Source organism: Asparagus officinalis, chromosome 5 (assembly GCF_001876935.1).
Source record: "Asparagus officinalis chromosome 5, Aspof.V1, whole genome shotgun sequence".
Lineage (NCBI taxonomy): Eukaryota > Viridiplantae > Streptophyta > Magnoliopsida > Asparagales > Asparagaceae > Asparagus > Asparagus officinalis.
Genome location: NC_033798.1, coordinates 87,536,493 through 87,552,879, shown reverse-complemented (window position 1 = coordinate 87,552,879; position 16,387 = coordinate 87,536,493). Strand labels below are relative to the sequence as shown.

Sequence of the window (16,387 nt, the reverse complement as noted above, 5' to 3'; positions counted from 1 at the left end):
AGAGGAAGGAAGACAGAGGAGAATGTGGAGTTGAGAGAGAAATTTAGATGAGAGCGGAGATGGTGAAATGAGGGAGATATGAAAGATATAGTCAATAGAAATCAATAAAAGTTTAAGCGTTGTTGCATAATGATAAGGATAACGAACGGGAAACGAAAAGCCTTGGAGTTTCATTAAAAGCTCATGGCTATCGTGTAGCTGAAGGAATTTTTTGCATTATGCGTGGAGTTCAATTGGCCATGTCACTTGATGGAGATTTAAATTCAAGCCAAAGGGGTTGGTGAGTTTTCGTATTCAGCACATTAATTAATGAGTTATGGAAGGTTAAGAGTCTAAGACACTAATTAAAGCTTACTATTGTGATGAGGAGAAAATTAGAATTAAGTAATTGTTTGTTGGAAATTTGCAGTAAAAGAAATAATGAAAGAAAAATTTGACTTGTATTCCTCTCAAAATCAATTACAATTTGGATTCCGATTACAAAAGAGAGGAGAATGAATTTGATTCTCCCCTTTATTTAAAACTGGGTTCTTCACGGTGGCGATGAGATGCCTCCCTCGAATGCTCGCGTCGAGTTTGCTTCTCGTTGACGATCCGAACGTCTTGATTCACTGGAACGATGTCTTCTCCTCACGATTTGACGCTGTGGAGAACTTGCGTGGCAAGTTTGAAAATAACTCTTAACGAGTTGATAACTCTGAACGAGTTTTAGAAGAACTTGCAGAGCAAGTTTTGAACTCTGATCGAGTTGATAACTCTGACGAGTTTTAGAAGAACTTGCAGAGCAAGTTTTGAACTCTGATCGAGTTGATAACTCTGAACGAGTTTGAACTCTTGAAAAAGAGTTGATTTGAACCGAAAGTTCGGTTAATAAGCCAAGGAAGAAGCTCCTGTTGCTGGTCTCCAAAACTCCTTGTTGCTGCAGAACGCGGCAAGATGCTCGATCAAGGATCCCCAAAAAGTCAGCTCCCCCCCAAAAAAAAGAGGATCCGAACTCAGTTGAGTTTTGAGGTATTTATAGGGGGTTAAGGGTATAACCGCCCCCTTAAATATCTCCTTAATGAGGGTTTAATGGGGTGTAACTGCCCCTCATAAATCTCTCCATGATAGGGTAGTGATCCCCTAAAATCTTGGGGAGAAAACGGTTCTGGAACCGTTCAAATCGTGCTTGAACGAGTTAAACGCTGAAAACAGCGTTCTGGGCTCGAACTGTGCGTTTCTGGACCTGAAACGCACAGTTGAGGCTGAAAACACACAGCTGGGGCTGAAAACGCACAGTTGAGGCTGAAAACGCACAGCTGGGCCCGTAAACGCACAGTTAAGGCTGAAAACGCACAGATGGAGAGACGCAGAGTTGGGATGTTTTAGGCTGAAAACGCACAATTCGTGCTGTAAACGCACAGTTGGGCCATAAACGCACAGTTGGCTTGTTTCAGGCTAAAAACGCACAGTTGAGCCCATAAACGCACAGTTGGCCTGAAAACGCACAGTTGACCTGTTTAAAGGCTGAAAACGCACAGTTTGTGCTGTTTTAGAGATGAACTCTGCGTTTTAGGCTGAAAACGCAGAGTTGTGCCTGTTTAAAGGCTGAAAACGCACAGTTGTGTTGTTTTAGAGATTAACTCTGCGTTTAGATGTTGAATACGCAGAGTTGAGCCTGTTAACGGCTGAAAACGCACAGTTGTGCTATTTTAGAGATTAACTCTGCGTTTTGATGTTGAAAACGCAGAGTTAAGCCTGGGCGTTTTGACTCTGTAATGCAGTGGCGAAACTTAGGCGGGCTTGGCGAGCTTCAGGCTAAGTCCAATGTTCTGACGAAGTCCAGTCTTGCAGACGGACTTCAGAATACAACTTGCTACGAAGAACATGTCATAACTTTCAAACCGTACGTCGGAATTGGACGAATTACATATGAAAATCGGCTATCTCGACGAGACGGGGCCATCCGAACCAAGCCAAAGGCTTTGGTTCGCTTCCTCCGTTTTGCCAAATTCCTTACGGTTTGAGAGATATTTGCATTCTAATATGAAGAGACCGTCAATTTGTAGTCTCTTTTGCTAGAGCTTTGCACAGATCGTCCTCTTGTAATCTTCGTCTTGGCTCCTTGAAAATATAAGAGTCGTCAGATTGTAACTCCCGATGTTGATTGTGAATGCTGTTGAATTGGGGCCTTCATTAGTTGTTATGAAGGTCGTCAGATTGTAACCTTCTACGTGAAAGTCCTCAAATTGTAGCCTTCTGGAAGTCGTCAGATTGTAAATTCCATCATCGGTGTTTGATGGAGGATTAACTATCTATTGTGATTTTTAGACAGCCTACACTTGTATCATTACTTGATTGGAGAATTCTCATAATATCATATTTCACCTTTGTTGTTGAATCCAAAATATAACTAATTCAAGCTTTGTGTGGTTCATTTCCAATTGATATTCTTTACTGTAGAATATTCAACTAGATGTGAAGTGTCCAAATAATACAAATAAATGAATTTTAAATATTTGCTACACTAGGTGTGGTCAACCTAATATTATTTAATCATATGTTTTTTCTCCTCCTCTCTTGTTAATATTTTTTTTTGAGGAAAAACAAGGGATATACCCTGTCATTTGTATTAATCAAAAAAGTAGTTACAAAAAAAGGATATGATATATATCCAAAGAATTGGAAGATAGAAAAGATAGTTTCTCAGAACTAGTGATATATGACTTTCTTCTTTCAAACATCCGTGAAGATGAAGAGAGGGTCTTGCCGTCATTCACCGTTGACACAGATATAAGAAAGAACCAAAGCCAGCCATATATATAGTAACAAGAAACTAAACTTTCTATAGTCCAATAGCCACAAAATTTCAAGAAAACTACAAAAACTGTTCATATGTACATATCTCCAAAAAACTGACATTCACAATCCCATTACTTATAAGCTGTTAAATGATTCTGCTAATTGGGTCTTTCTCCAGTTTAGCTTGAATAGTCTGAGCTGCCACTCCATTACCAGAGCCTGTCCAGTCCTTTAAACAAGATATAGAGAAGTTAATAATAGACTTAACAGAGAACGGAATTTGATCAAAAATGCACTTATTCCTCGAAGTCCATAAACTCCAACAAACAGAAGCAAAAATGGTTCTCCAAAGTGAACCTTCCATTCCTCTCAGAGTTTCAATCCTATTCATAAGCTCATCCAAAGTATTAGTCCAATTGAAAGGTAAGAAGTAGTGTAAGAAGTGCTGCCAAACTTTTCTGGATATAGGACAAGAAAAGAACAAATGTTCTCTGGTTTCCAAATCAAGCCCACAAAAAGAACAAAGAGAATCTCCAAGCCAGCCCTTAAGCTGAAGAATCTCTTTAGTATGCACTTTGTTTAGAGAGAGAAGCCAGAGAAAAATGCGAACTTTGGAGGGGATAATTGCATTCCAAATGACTTTGTATAAAGGACTCTTAATGCCTCTCCTTACAAGGAAATTGTAAAAAGATTTGACCGAGAACTGTCTGTTAGAGGTGATAATCCATGTAGGTTGATCACAGTTATTAGAAGCATGAAAATCTTTGATGAGATTCAGAAGATCAGTTTTCTCTGCTTGAGCACGAGGAAGAATACTTCTTCTCATCAATAAATGCCACTGCCACTCATTATCAATATAGAGACCTTGGCTTCTAATAGATGCATTAGAGGACAAGGCTAACTTGTAAGATTCAGGGAAAATACTAGCTAAGTTGCTGTAGCCAGTCCACTTATCTTCCCACAAGGCTAACTTGTAAGATTCAGGGAAAATACTAGCTAAGTTGCTGTAGCCAGTCCACTTATCTTCCCAGAATCTTATACTATCTCCAGAGCCAATCAACCATTTTATGTTATGAAAAAAGCATCCTTTTTAGATAAAACATCATTCCAGAATGATGAGTTAGATGACTTGAAGACTGTGGCCTGCAAATTAGTGTTATTGTGAACATAAAGATGGTGAAGAAAATTGCCAGATGTTGAATTTCTATCCAAACACTTCCATAGCCATTTGGATAAAAGAGAACAATTGAACAATGAAATATCCTTAACTCCTAGACCTCCCTCATCTTTAGTTAAACAGACTTTCTTCCAGTTAACGAGGCATTTGAAGGAATTAGGATCTGTCTTTCCTGTCCATAAGAAGTGTTTCCTGATTTTATCAATGTCTTTAATAAGCCATTTAGGTAGCTTATAAAAAGACATATAGTATAAAGGAACTGAAGTAAGGACTGAATTTAACAGGACCAGTCTCCCACCGTAAGATAAAACATTCTTCTTCCAGGATGCTAGTTTCCTATAGAGATTGTCTATCAGTGGCTGCCAGTCTGATTTTGATAACTTGCCATATTTAAGAGGTAACCCAAGATACTTGATAGGAAGTTGAGCAACTTTACAGTCCAGTGAAGACGCTAGAGCATGGGCCTTGCGATGGATATTGCCAAAATATATAAGAGAAGATTTGGAATAGTTAATGCTCAGACCAGAAACGTCCTCAAAAATGTAGAGAATTGTTTTAAGAATAGAGATATCATGTAGGGAGCTTTTTACAAAAAGCAGTGTATCATCAGCAAATTGAAGTATCCTCAGAAGATTTAAAGGATGCTTAAGACCAAGAGATGATAACAGACCCTCCTCAGCATTGTTCATGATCATTTTGTTCAAAACATCTACAGCAATATTGAATAACATTGGGGATAAAGGATCACCTTGCTTAATGCCTCGTTTACAAGGGAAAAACTTTGTGGGAGAACCATTAACAAGAATAGCACAAGAAGAGGATGAAATAATTTGAAGAATCCATGAACACCATCTAGTTCCAAAGCCCCTAGCTCTCAACAAGTCAACGAGAAAAGCCCAGTCTATAGAATCAAAAGCTTTAGCAAAATCAATCTTAAACATAGCAACTTCCTTCTTTTTTTTTGAACAAGCATGAATCATTTCATTAGCTTGGAGAATAGAATCAAGAGTAGATTTTCCAGCTTGAAAAGCAGATTGTGAAGATGCAACCAAAGATGACATGTGATGTGACAGCCTATTTGCCAAAATTTTAGAGGAAATTTTAAAAATGCAATTGATAAGGCTAATAGGTCTGAAATCTGTCACCTTAGAACAGTCCTTGATTTTGGGGACCAAAGTGATAAAAACTTTGTTGACTCTGTAGATATGGGATGGGTTGTCATGAAAAAAATGCATAAGAGCAATAAGATCTGTCTTAATCAAATCCCAAAAAGTTTGATAAAAAGCCATAGAGAAACCATCAGGTCCTGGAGCTTTATTTGCATTCATACCAAACACAGCACTTTTAATTTCTGCTTCAGAAAATTGATCTTTCAGAGATAATAGATTAGTCTCTTGTTCAGGATATAGAGTAGACCAATCAAGATGCATGTGTTTATTTTTGGTATGCCCAAACAAGTCATGATAATATTTGAAAAAAGCTTTAGAGACATCCTCATCTCCAATGAAATCTTTGTCTTGATAGGTAACTGAGGATATGAAGTTAGCTTTTTTATGGAAGGAGGCTGTTTTGTGAAAGAAGGATGTATTTGCATCACCCTCTTTTAACCATTGTACACGAGATCTTTGATGCCAATAAGTTTCCTCTTCCTTAATGATAGATATATAAGAATCATGAAGAGATTGCTTCTCATTAAACTCCGAATCTGAAAGAGGCCTTTGCTCTTCAATCAAATCAAAGGCATTGATTTTTGTTAAGACATTTGACTTTCTAGAAGAAATACATCCAAGGACATTCTTTTTCCACCATTTAAGCCTTTTCTTAAGGAGCTTTAATTTAAAAATGAAGATATCAACAGGATTACCATGAACTTGGAAAGAAAGCCAACATTTAGAAACAAAAGGGATGAAGTCTGTGTTATGGAACCAACTTCTCTCAAAACGAAAAATAGGATGAAAACTCTTCATCCCACCACTATCAAGAATAATAGGGAAATGATCAGAACCAGTTGCAGGTGGAGAGGATTGAATGCACAAAGGAAACTTATTTTCCCAATCAGAATTAATAAGAAATCTGTCAAGTCTTGCCAAAGAGGGGTTATGCCTTTTATTTGACCAAGTAAAGCATCTACCAGATAAAGGTAAATCAATGAGTGATAAAGAGGAAATGAAGTCCCTAAAAGACTTAATATCCCTAAGAGATCCATCACGACCATTACGTTCATCAGAGGATAAAGTAACATTGAAATCTCCACATAAAATCCACGGACCAGGAAGAATGAAACGAATTCTGTCTAACTCCCACCAGCAAACTGCTCTATCTTCTCTGTCAGTAGGAGCATAAACGGATGTGAAAATAAAAGACCAATTTGTTGGTTTATGATGAAGATGAACTGAAACAGAGAAGATCCCTACATAAGACTGAACTAAGGAAAAAGCATCAGACCAACCTACTAAAACTCCTCCTCTAGATTCTGTGGAATTAAGATGACACCATTGAGAAAGTCTCATGCCCCCAATTGATTGAAGTTTTTTAGGAGAAGGATCACAAAGTTTACTTTCTTGAAAACCAGCAACATCAATATAATGACTATGGAGATAATCCTTAACCATCCGCCTTTTAATCGGGCCATTGAGACCCCGAACATTCCAAGAAATAAATTTCATGAAGAAGGAAAATATAAACCAAACCAACAACTGACCCAAAAAACAGGCAATCATCATTTAGCCTCTATATTCCTCTCTACTTCTTTGGATTGAATAATACTCATAGATTTCTCCGAAAGAATGACACCACAATTACCAGCAATAAGATCAAGATCATTCTTATCAAGTGAATTAATACACAGATCTTAAATGTTGCGCCAGAATTGGATAGCAAAAGATTTAAGGTTAATAAAATTATTTTAAGAGTTTTCGCATGATTATCTTTAGTGATGAAAAAGGATATGGATATATTCACGGCATTCGCACCCAATGATTTTCTTATCCCGTGGGGTACTACCACATAACTATATATAGCCATGAACTTTTTTAAAATTTTTATTTTATAGGATATATATGAATACAAAATGTAGATACAAATAAAGAGTAAACGGATCGACCCTCCCCGACTTTAGTTAGTTTATGTGAAGTTAATGTAACAATGGACCATTTCAATTCTCAAATTATCACGTACTAGGATTATAGCTAACACTAATTTGTGTCACGTCAATGGTATACGTACATATTTTCTATCGTATTTTTTTTTTAATTTTGGGCGGACATGAATATGAGTTCTTTTTGGCCCTACAATGTACATATACTTACGTCTATATTTGTCATACGAATATGAGTTCTTTGAGCTTTGACTCGACTTCTCCCTTGGTATACATATGTTAATCCTTAATTATGAGTTTGCGGCTTGATCTCAACACACGTACTTGATCATAATAGCTTATGCAGTAAAATCATGAAATGTTGTGACAACATTCTTCATTTTCTGATAGAAAGATTACAAATATTTCTGAGGTCCTGCAAATATGCTGATCACTCTCAAAAAGGCAGAAGTACAGACTAAACTAAACACGAACAGATAACATCTGGTACTAGCCTACAAGCTTTATTTAATACTAGTAACAAAGTTTTTTTTTTCAACAATTATCTTGGTTAACAAACTCCTTGCTGCCAAAGATCGAACATAACAAAAGAGAAAGCTTAAAAAGACGCAATTACATAAACATGGCATATAAAGTTGCTCAATTTTAGTAAAGGAATTGCTCGACATTTGTTAAATTGATAAATAAATCCGAGAAAAGCCCAAGAAAGAAAAAAGAGAATACTCTTTTATTTTCCCTCTTAGACTAAAAAAAAGAGAATACTAAGAAATAGGGAGCCAAATAACGAGTAAGTGCTCCAACAATACTCCCCAAATGACTCCTTATCTCATGTCCTAGACTAGATATAGGGAGTAAGAGGGGGGAAAGTTGCTCTAACAATGTTTCGTATGTTAAGACTAAATATAGGGAGTCGCTTTGTTATATCCTTGATTTGGGATACCAAATCATATTCCCTATTATTTAGTCTCCAACATAGCGAGCCTGTTGGAGCAACTTTTTCCCCTCCTACTCCCTATATTTAGTCTAGGACATGAGATAGGGAGGCTGTTGGAGATGCTCTTACAACTCAAAATCCCTCCAATCTATGCTATCCAAACTTGGGAAATCGTCTTTGTAATTTCCACAACTCATAAACGAAACATCCTCCAATTTGAGATCATTGAATTCCATATCCTCCACTTCCCTAAACAGCTCCGAGTGCGAGCCCAAACCCATATCCAAATCCAACCCAAAATACAAATCCAAAGTTGGTATTCGCACATCTTTCTCCTCCTCCAACATTCCCGCAAATAATCGCCCATCCTCGTTGCAAACTCCTACCGCATTTTCTGTAATCGGGTCGGGCGCGTGTAAAACAGAAGAGGGAGAATTACGAACGGGTTCATTCTCTCCCGAAGAAATCGCCGGGCTCGATATTTTCACCTCGCGAATGTTCTTTTTCGATAAATTCGACGTCGCGTTCTTTTGCTCCTGGATCCGCTTCGCCGCCTCCTGATAAGCGTTAGAAGCCTCTTCGGCCGTACAAAAGGTACCGAGCCAGACCCGTTCTTTCCTTATCGGGTCTCGGATCTCCGCTGCCCACTTCCCCCACGCGCGCTGTCTTACTCCTTTATATTTATTATTATTGTTATTTCTTTTATAATTAGGAGCGTCCGTAGTTTTGTTTTCTTTTTCCAAAGGGCCATTTTTTGGGATCGTGACCTCCAAGACCGTCCTTTTTCTCCTCGCGTGACGACCATCTTCTTCATCCGAGGAAGAATCGGTCAGGTCAGGATCATCATAGATAACGCGGATTTTTCTTGGACAAATTAATAACGTCGATTTCTCCATGATCTCATGCTTCTCTCTGAATTCCTTTGAAATTGCTGGAGCTGATGAGTTGATCAGTTTGTTTGCCCTTATCCTCAAACTTCTCCTCTGCAAAGGCATTGGCATCTCCTTGATTTCGAGCTAAAGAACCTCTCGAGAAAAATCTTTATGTGTAGAAATCCAGAGTACTTGACTCCAAAGCCGACTCTGCGACGACAGAAATAGGAACAAAATTAAAAAAATAAAAAAAATCGAAGGAAAAAAATTTATGCATTAGACTGAATCCGCTGGGGATAGAAAAATGTGTCCGTACCTTACGGATTTCAGTTGCATGGAGCAACAAAGAGGGGTTGAAGTGAGGGATGAGAACTCAAATTTGCTTTCCGCAGCAGAAGACATAAAACCCTTGCGCAACTTTCTCTTAACACTCCAAAAATGGAGGGAAAATGTACAATATTATAAGGGATCAGAATCCAATCAATAAACCTGCAAAAAAATTTTTTTTTTTTACTACGATAGCATTGTAAAAACTATGTGATCATTTAATTTTAATTATTATGTGCAGAGAGAGATAAAAAAAAAAAAAAGTAAACTGACCTCTTAAATTTCTTCTCCTCTCTAAACTGGAGAGGGTGGGGCATGAGAAAACGAAACTGACGGTGAGAATTTATTATGTTAATTAACTTGGGAGAGAAGTATTAGAAACGTCTTTTTTGAAAATATTTGAGTGGTTTTAGGATAGTAATCGACATAAAAAGATTGTTTTTCCTTGGTTTGTTTTGATATTTGTTCAAGATTTTACGGGTTATATTTAGTAGGGTGATAGAGTCAAATAGGAAAGTAAATAACTAAAACAATTAATTAATTTTAAAAAGGTTATATATTTGATGGAATTGGACCTTTTCCGAGACCCGGTTTTTGTGCTATTTGTTGTTAATATTACTAACTTTTAGGTAGTTTGTTACTCTTCATGGGTTCTGTATACATATAATGAGAGAGAGAGAGAGGGGGGAGAAAAAAAAAAGGAAGGTAGATGATTGGAAATAAAAATTAAAAAGATGAGGCATAGAATCTCTTTCGTGATGCGCGCATGAGATTTTGTGTGATTGGATTATATTTAGTAGCTATAACTTTGATAGTACAAAATCAACATGATGTGCGCGAAACTTGTTTATAGATATGACTTTTAGCAATAAATTTTTAAGTCGAAATTAAAGCCTATACACGTACAGTAACGCTGGCATAGTAGACATAAATGTTAATAATTGACATGTTATACATGTTTTTATCATGTAATTTTTGTAGAAATGTATCAATTTTTTTTTAGGTATATGATATTAAATGTGCACTAAAAAATGTGTACCCTTGCATCGTTGGACTTTGCAGTTCGTGCACCGATCAAATGTCTAACATCTCTTTGATACACGTTTAATGGTGTGGACATGGTCCACTTGATTTTCTCAAATTATGATGTATACTAGATGGTGATGATGTCGATAAAGAAAAAAGTTCGTAAAAAAAATTTCATATAAAATTTTGTAAATAAATTTTTCTTTCCGACAAAAATTTGAAATACCCTGCTTAATTTTAATTGGAGCTGGCATCTATTATATCGAATCCTCTCTATATAATCTATTTGCTCACTCGCACTTCTAAGGAATCTATAAGAAAAGTGATGGTTATGACGCTGATAAGGAGAAAGTTAATTAAAGAAAAAAAAATTCGTGGAAAATGTTGAAGCGAAATTTTTCTTTCCCACAAAGTTTTAAAATATTCTTCTTATTAGTTTTAATTGGAGTTGGCATCTATTATACTAGTAAGAATCCTCTCTATTATCTGTTTGCTCCCTTGTAGTCCTTAGGAATCTGTGAGAAAAGTGGATCCGATATCTAAAATTAAGTTAAAGTCAAAATTCTCAATTAAATTTATATATTTATCCAGGCGAAAAGTTTGTTGAGAAAAATAGAAGGGAATGACTACTGGAAGCGAGTTTCAGAATCAGAAGTTTTCAATTTTTTTCAAGAAATTCGCAGAGAAAGATAAATAGGAACAAGGTTCCAATTAAAATAGTGTGAATGATATAGATTATTCTAAGACTATCAGCAATGGAGTCTTATTAATTGGAAAGAGACACCCACTAGTGTCCTATTTGTTGTCTTATTTGCCACCAAGGATGGAGAGAGACTCCATTGTCTCAAATAAATGAGACGGTCTCAAATTCAACATGGGCCCATGCTTTTTCTGGAAATCCGCGCGGTGTTTGAAAAAAGCTTTCATCTTTTTTTTTTCTTTTTTTTCTTTCTTCCTCTTTCTTCCTCTTTTTAGTAATTTATAGATATAGAGTTTATTTGTAAATATATTTTTTCATAAAAATTATCATTTTTCATAATAAAAAATTATCTACAAATCAATATCCACTTTTCTTATTTATTTTTTAAAAATAAAAAATTTTATTTCTTTATTTTTAATAAAGTTAAATATTTTGTTTAAAATTTTCATTTATTACTCAAATTACCCAACTACCCTCAATTATACATTTTCATTTATTTTTAATATAGAGTTTATTTGTAGATATGTTGGTGATTTGGAATATTTAGAAGTGATAGTGGGGTCCAAATTAGACATGAATAAGACACCATTGGAAATGGTGAATGTTTGTGGGGTGATCTTGATTATGTGGAAGAGAGAGAATATTATGTGGCATGTTGGGAATGACAATTAAATAGGACACCATTGGAGATAGTCTTAGATTAATATGATAAGCAAAAGCAGGTATTGTGCTATAAAGCCTCTGTATAGCTCATTTATTTTTTGAATCTTCCACTTTTTTTTTAGTTTTTTTTGGTTTTTTTTTTCTTTTATTTTTTCCTTTAATTTGGTTGAGATTTTGGGAAATAATTCTTTTTGGGAGGATAAAGCAAAGGACGTTAACCACTGATAAGTGATAACTCCAGCAAAATAGTTTATTTCTCAAATTAGCAACAGGAGACCCTTTTAAAACATCTGCGCGCACAAGATAAAGCGATGAGAATCTAAAGACAAATTAAGGTAGTTAACCAGCAGAACAATGCTAGCAGCGAGCTTCATCAAAAGAAACACAGGTTCCAACTTCATGCAACAGACAGAATACAAAGGACAAAGTTGTGACACGTACTTATGAATCTCAAGGCAACCACGATCTCAAGAAGAAGAAGAAAAGAACTAAAAGATATTTTGAACTTTGTTTAATAATTGGTGCGTGTATTACATCTATTCACCAATGTAATGATCTTAAATTTTGTGAACTTTGTTTAATAATCTGTGCCCTCCGTGCCCAACAACCTTGGCTCTCCGATAAATAGTTTTTGGAGTACCGATGGCAGCGACTGTAATTTGACCATGTTATCATCAAAGCGGTCACAGGTACTAAAAAGGTTATTATGAACGCAGAGAGGGTTTTGAAAATTAAGGGAAAGGGACTTGAGGGAGAAGATTTAAAATAACCTGAAGTCTGTTAAATTAAAAGTTTATTTGTATAGACTTGTTGATGATGCTAATTATTTATTGGCTTGCTGAGGAATACGCATAAGAATTTTTTAGTGTAGAAATTTGCGAAACGTTTGGGATGATGAAGTGAGAAGGAAAATATTACTATAATTACAATGTTACCCTTATAATTAAAAATAAATAAAAATCTAATTTTGAAGCATCGCTCTATATATTTATAAAAAGCTCCTGTTACAGTCGATGACTTGCACAAACGTGGACATTAATCACAGTTATAAACTTATTACCCTCTAGAGAATTTAACGGGTAATTTTGGATTATAACCCATGTAGCTTCTAATCTGCAAATAGAATAAACAAGCGGGTTTTAAGCAAAAGTGATTGATAAATTTAGAGGATAACAGTTCATTTTTAATAGTAGAGTGTTTCGTCATCACTACAGTCAAAACAATGAAAAAACCTTTAATAAGATTGGAGAGAGATAAATGAGACTCGGAATTTTGTGAAATACGACGAATATCATGAACTTTCATCTGGTCAAACTTTGTGACATATAACCCACCCAAAAAAATAAGCTAGATAACTCCGGCTTATTTTTTAGTAGCAATAAATCATTTGCTAAGCATGCCAAACATGCTCTAAATCACAACTCCAATCGCAACCAACTTGGAAGAAGAAAAGTCCAAAAGGTCTAACAAATATCTACAGCTACAACTATAGTCAGAAAACTGCAAAACTTTATCATCGAACCAAAGAAACTATAACTACAACTGAAACTGCATTTTGACAACTATAGTTACAAATTGCAGAACTTCGTTGTTAAACCAAGCGACTAGGGGTACGGCTGGCATTGCACGTGACAAACAGTTGCAGGAACCGTAGTGGCATGCAACTAGAATTTGCTTAGTTAGATACAATAAACAAAGCAGCCTCTAAGTTCAAACTTCTCATCGGCTACAAATTTAATTGTTCCGACAGCACTCAACGTGGCCTGAAAATAAGAGAATAATCAGACAACCATAAACCAATTTAACTAAAAAAAAACAATTAGCAACATATTGCATAAATAGGTACTCCCTGCCTGATTCAAAAGTTTCTCATAGCAATAGGGAGCATTCATCAGAAAGTGCTAACGAAGCTAACAAAATGCGCCATTTAAAATAAATTATACGTTTCGTTAACAGCATATAACTTGTCACAGAGTTTTGAGAAAAGAGTAAGAAGTAGTGGGCATAATTCTCAACGAGTAGTAGTAATATACGTGAATGGTCTGGTCATTGAGGGTTTTAAATTGAGGAATGATATCGATTTTAGCAATAAATGAAATGCGTAAGGAATAATAATCGAATGGGTAGCTATCCCTATAGTCCAAATTTCAATTCAAGCAATCTTTTTCGCTCGGCCAACTGAAGGGAAAGTTGTGCCATCCTTCTTGGAGCCAGGAGCTTCAGGTTTTCTCGCCCAAGCAGGAGCTCGATCTGGCTCATAGCGATAGTCATAGAAGAGCTCCTCTCCTGCACTTATTCGCTCTTTTGCAAATATACCAACTCTATGATCCCCTGCTACCATTATAACCTTTGCATAGCAGTTCGGATCAGGGGAATGGTTGGCAAACTTCAACTTGTCACCTTTCCGATAAGCATCCAGAACAAACTGCACCAAAATAATAGAAAAGTCAAAGAGATACCGTGGTGTAAGTATAACCAGCAAGCTTTTTATTGACAAAGGGGCACAAAAAAAAAGACATACCTGGTCATTGAGGTTGAAAAGAAAAGATGAATTTTCACGGTCATATATCTTCCCGCGTTTATCCGCTTCTCTATGAGAGATTAACTCCCCGGTGTACTCCCCAAGGTATTCGTGTTTTCCAACGCTATTCTGTAGAAAACATCAAGTCGTCACTTGTTTGAAGGTAGAAGGAAAATTAGAAATTTGTGGAGATAGTTTTACCTTGAGGAAAGCACCCCAACCCGAAACATCAGATCTCCCAAGTAAAACCTACAAGCATATATCGCTAAATATAAAAGGTTTGCTTCATTTTTTTTCAACGATAGAACCAAAAAAAATTAGGGAGGTCATGACTAAAACTTTCATTTCGAAAAAATCATCACAAATCAAGCAAGTGTTCAAAGGATTCCTGTAGCACAGAAGTAAAACAAAAATAAAAGCTACATCAACCAATATCATATTCTTCGTAATTGCTTTCAATAAGTTCTTCTGCACCTACCTCTAGGTTCTCCTAATTTAATTAATTATAATCTTATTGCTTCAGTGCATTTTGCAGACCTCATGCACGCAGCCAAACAACCCTAATTGAGTTGTTATATTTTATCCTGTATTCTGTGTATAATTATCTCTCCTTCATTTCTTCCCGTGCTACTTATTTCTCCAACATATATACATTTAATTGCATCAATATACCTACTAGACAACTGTTCATTTTCTAAAATTCATTGCACTATTTTTTTGGATTAATAAAACACACTTTGTATATCCTTTCTCTTCTCCTTCTATCTACCCATCAATCATTTTCGTACTTAAGTTTCATAGTTAACCTCACACACATAATCAAATTGGTTTTGCGATAAACTAGTCTCTTTTCTGAGTCATTGCTTAATTACCCTCACCCAAGTTTCATGCCATTGCTCATAAAATGTGATACAGCGTTAGCTTGAACAACTTTGTATATTCCCATTATTCTTGTGTATTGGTACTGAAATGATTCATTGAAGGTGGCCAAAGAATGAAATTAAAGATTATCAACAGAGAATCTAGCATCACAAAAGGACAAGGCACTATCCATGGGGCTAGCACTGCTGATATTATACTACACAACAAGTAATGTTATTCCATAGACTACAGGTTTGCAGCCCACAAGGTCCACAATAGAATTTGTAACAGACCATTGCAACTAAACTGAAGTCTGCAATCTAACATCGAAAACTTAGAAGAACTGGTAGTTAACAATATTCATATTCAATAGCTCATGTAAAAGTTTCTTGTTTGTTTACCAATCTGCTAATATACGAAATGGCAGTGAACATTAAAAACGCATTAATTGAAGAATGTAATTTCATAGGTAACTTTACCCTTTGCTGTTGTTTCAGGAGAAGCTTCATGTTCCTGCATTCATAATTATCTCCTCTTTGACTAGGTACACCTAAACTACCATCACCACACCTACATAGAAAAATATAGAGATAATAGTGAAAATATAATTGGAATTATTACCGAACTTATGAAAATGATCACATTGTGAGCAAAGTCAGGAAAGTATACTATCGTTAGGCTTTGAGAATCATACCCAATCCAGCAATTTCTGCAAATATCAGGATCACATTCTCTATCAGCAGCAAAACATGGGCATTGACGACTTCGACATTGGCTCTTTGCACAATGACACCCTCGAAACCGATTCTTGCATATCTTGGGACACCTGTTGTTGACAAAGATAATAAACTATCAAAAAGCAAAGCACAACCCAGTAAGTTTATAGTCCTAAGGGTTTCATCCAAAGGAAGATAGGTGTAACCCTAATGCCCCATTCAGTACACGGGAATGAGATCAACTGAGAATGGAATAAAATAAGGAATGGAACCAAATTAGTATGGGGAATGGAACGCTCATTTCCGTTCTCACTTCTAGGTGCAATTAGAGAATTAAGTGGGAATGACAATCTTTTTAATTTTGGCATGGGTAATGGGTAATTAATAAGCAATCACGGCACAGTTAGTGTGTATTTTGATTTTTTTTTCATTCCATCTTATTCCTTACCAATTCATTGGGAATGCCCATTCTCACAAAATATGGGAATGGTTGAGAAGTCAAAATTGGCATTCTAGCTTCCAAAAACATGTTGTGCCTGGTACGCGTGAATGAGAAGTGGGAATGAGCATTCTATTGCCACCCATTCCCGCAAACCAAACAAGGGAACAAGTATTCTCATCCTAAATAAGACCCAAGTGATTTTCAGCCTAACCATGTCATTGTGGCCTACTTGTTACAAAAGCCTCAGATATAGGAAATTCTAGTTAGGAG

The 16,387-nt window shown here is 36.0% G+C and overlaps 2 protein-coding genes across 2 annotated transcripts; both read right to left on the bottom strand.

Annotated features, from left to right (window-relative positions):
• LOC109843141 (pathogenesis-related genes transcriptional activator PTI6-like) lies at positions 7,654 to 9,534 on the bottom strand. Its single transcript, XM_020412074.1, has 3 exons — positions 9,462 to 9,534; positions 9,178 to 9,350; positions 7,654 to 9,071 (listed from the first exon to the last, which is right to left on the bottom strand). The coding sequence occupies exon 3, from the start codon at positions 8,988 to 8,990 to the stop codon at positions 8,115 to 8,117; it is 876 nt and encodes a 291-aa protein (XP_020267663.1). The 5' UTR covers positions 8,991 to 9,071; positions 9,178 to 9,350; positions 9,462 to 9,534; the 3' UTR covers positions 7,654 to 8,114.
• On the bottom strand, positions 13,489 to 15,894 carry LOC109842133 (histone-lysine N-methyltransferase CLF-like). The gene is made up of 6 exons (XM_020411041.1): positions 15,890 to 15,894; positions 15,654 to 15,785; positions 15,439 to 15,529; positions 14,300 to 14,347; positions 14,099 to 14,227; positions 13,489 to 14,002 (listed from the first exon to the last, which is right to left on the bottom strand). Exons 1-6 carry the CDS (start codon positions 15,892 to 15,894, stop codon positions 13,730 to 13,732), a joined length of 678 nt encoding a protein of 225 aa, XP_020266630.1. The 3' UTR covers positions 13,489 to 13,729.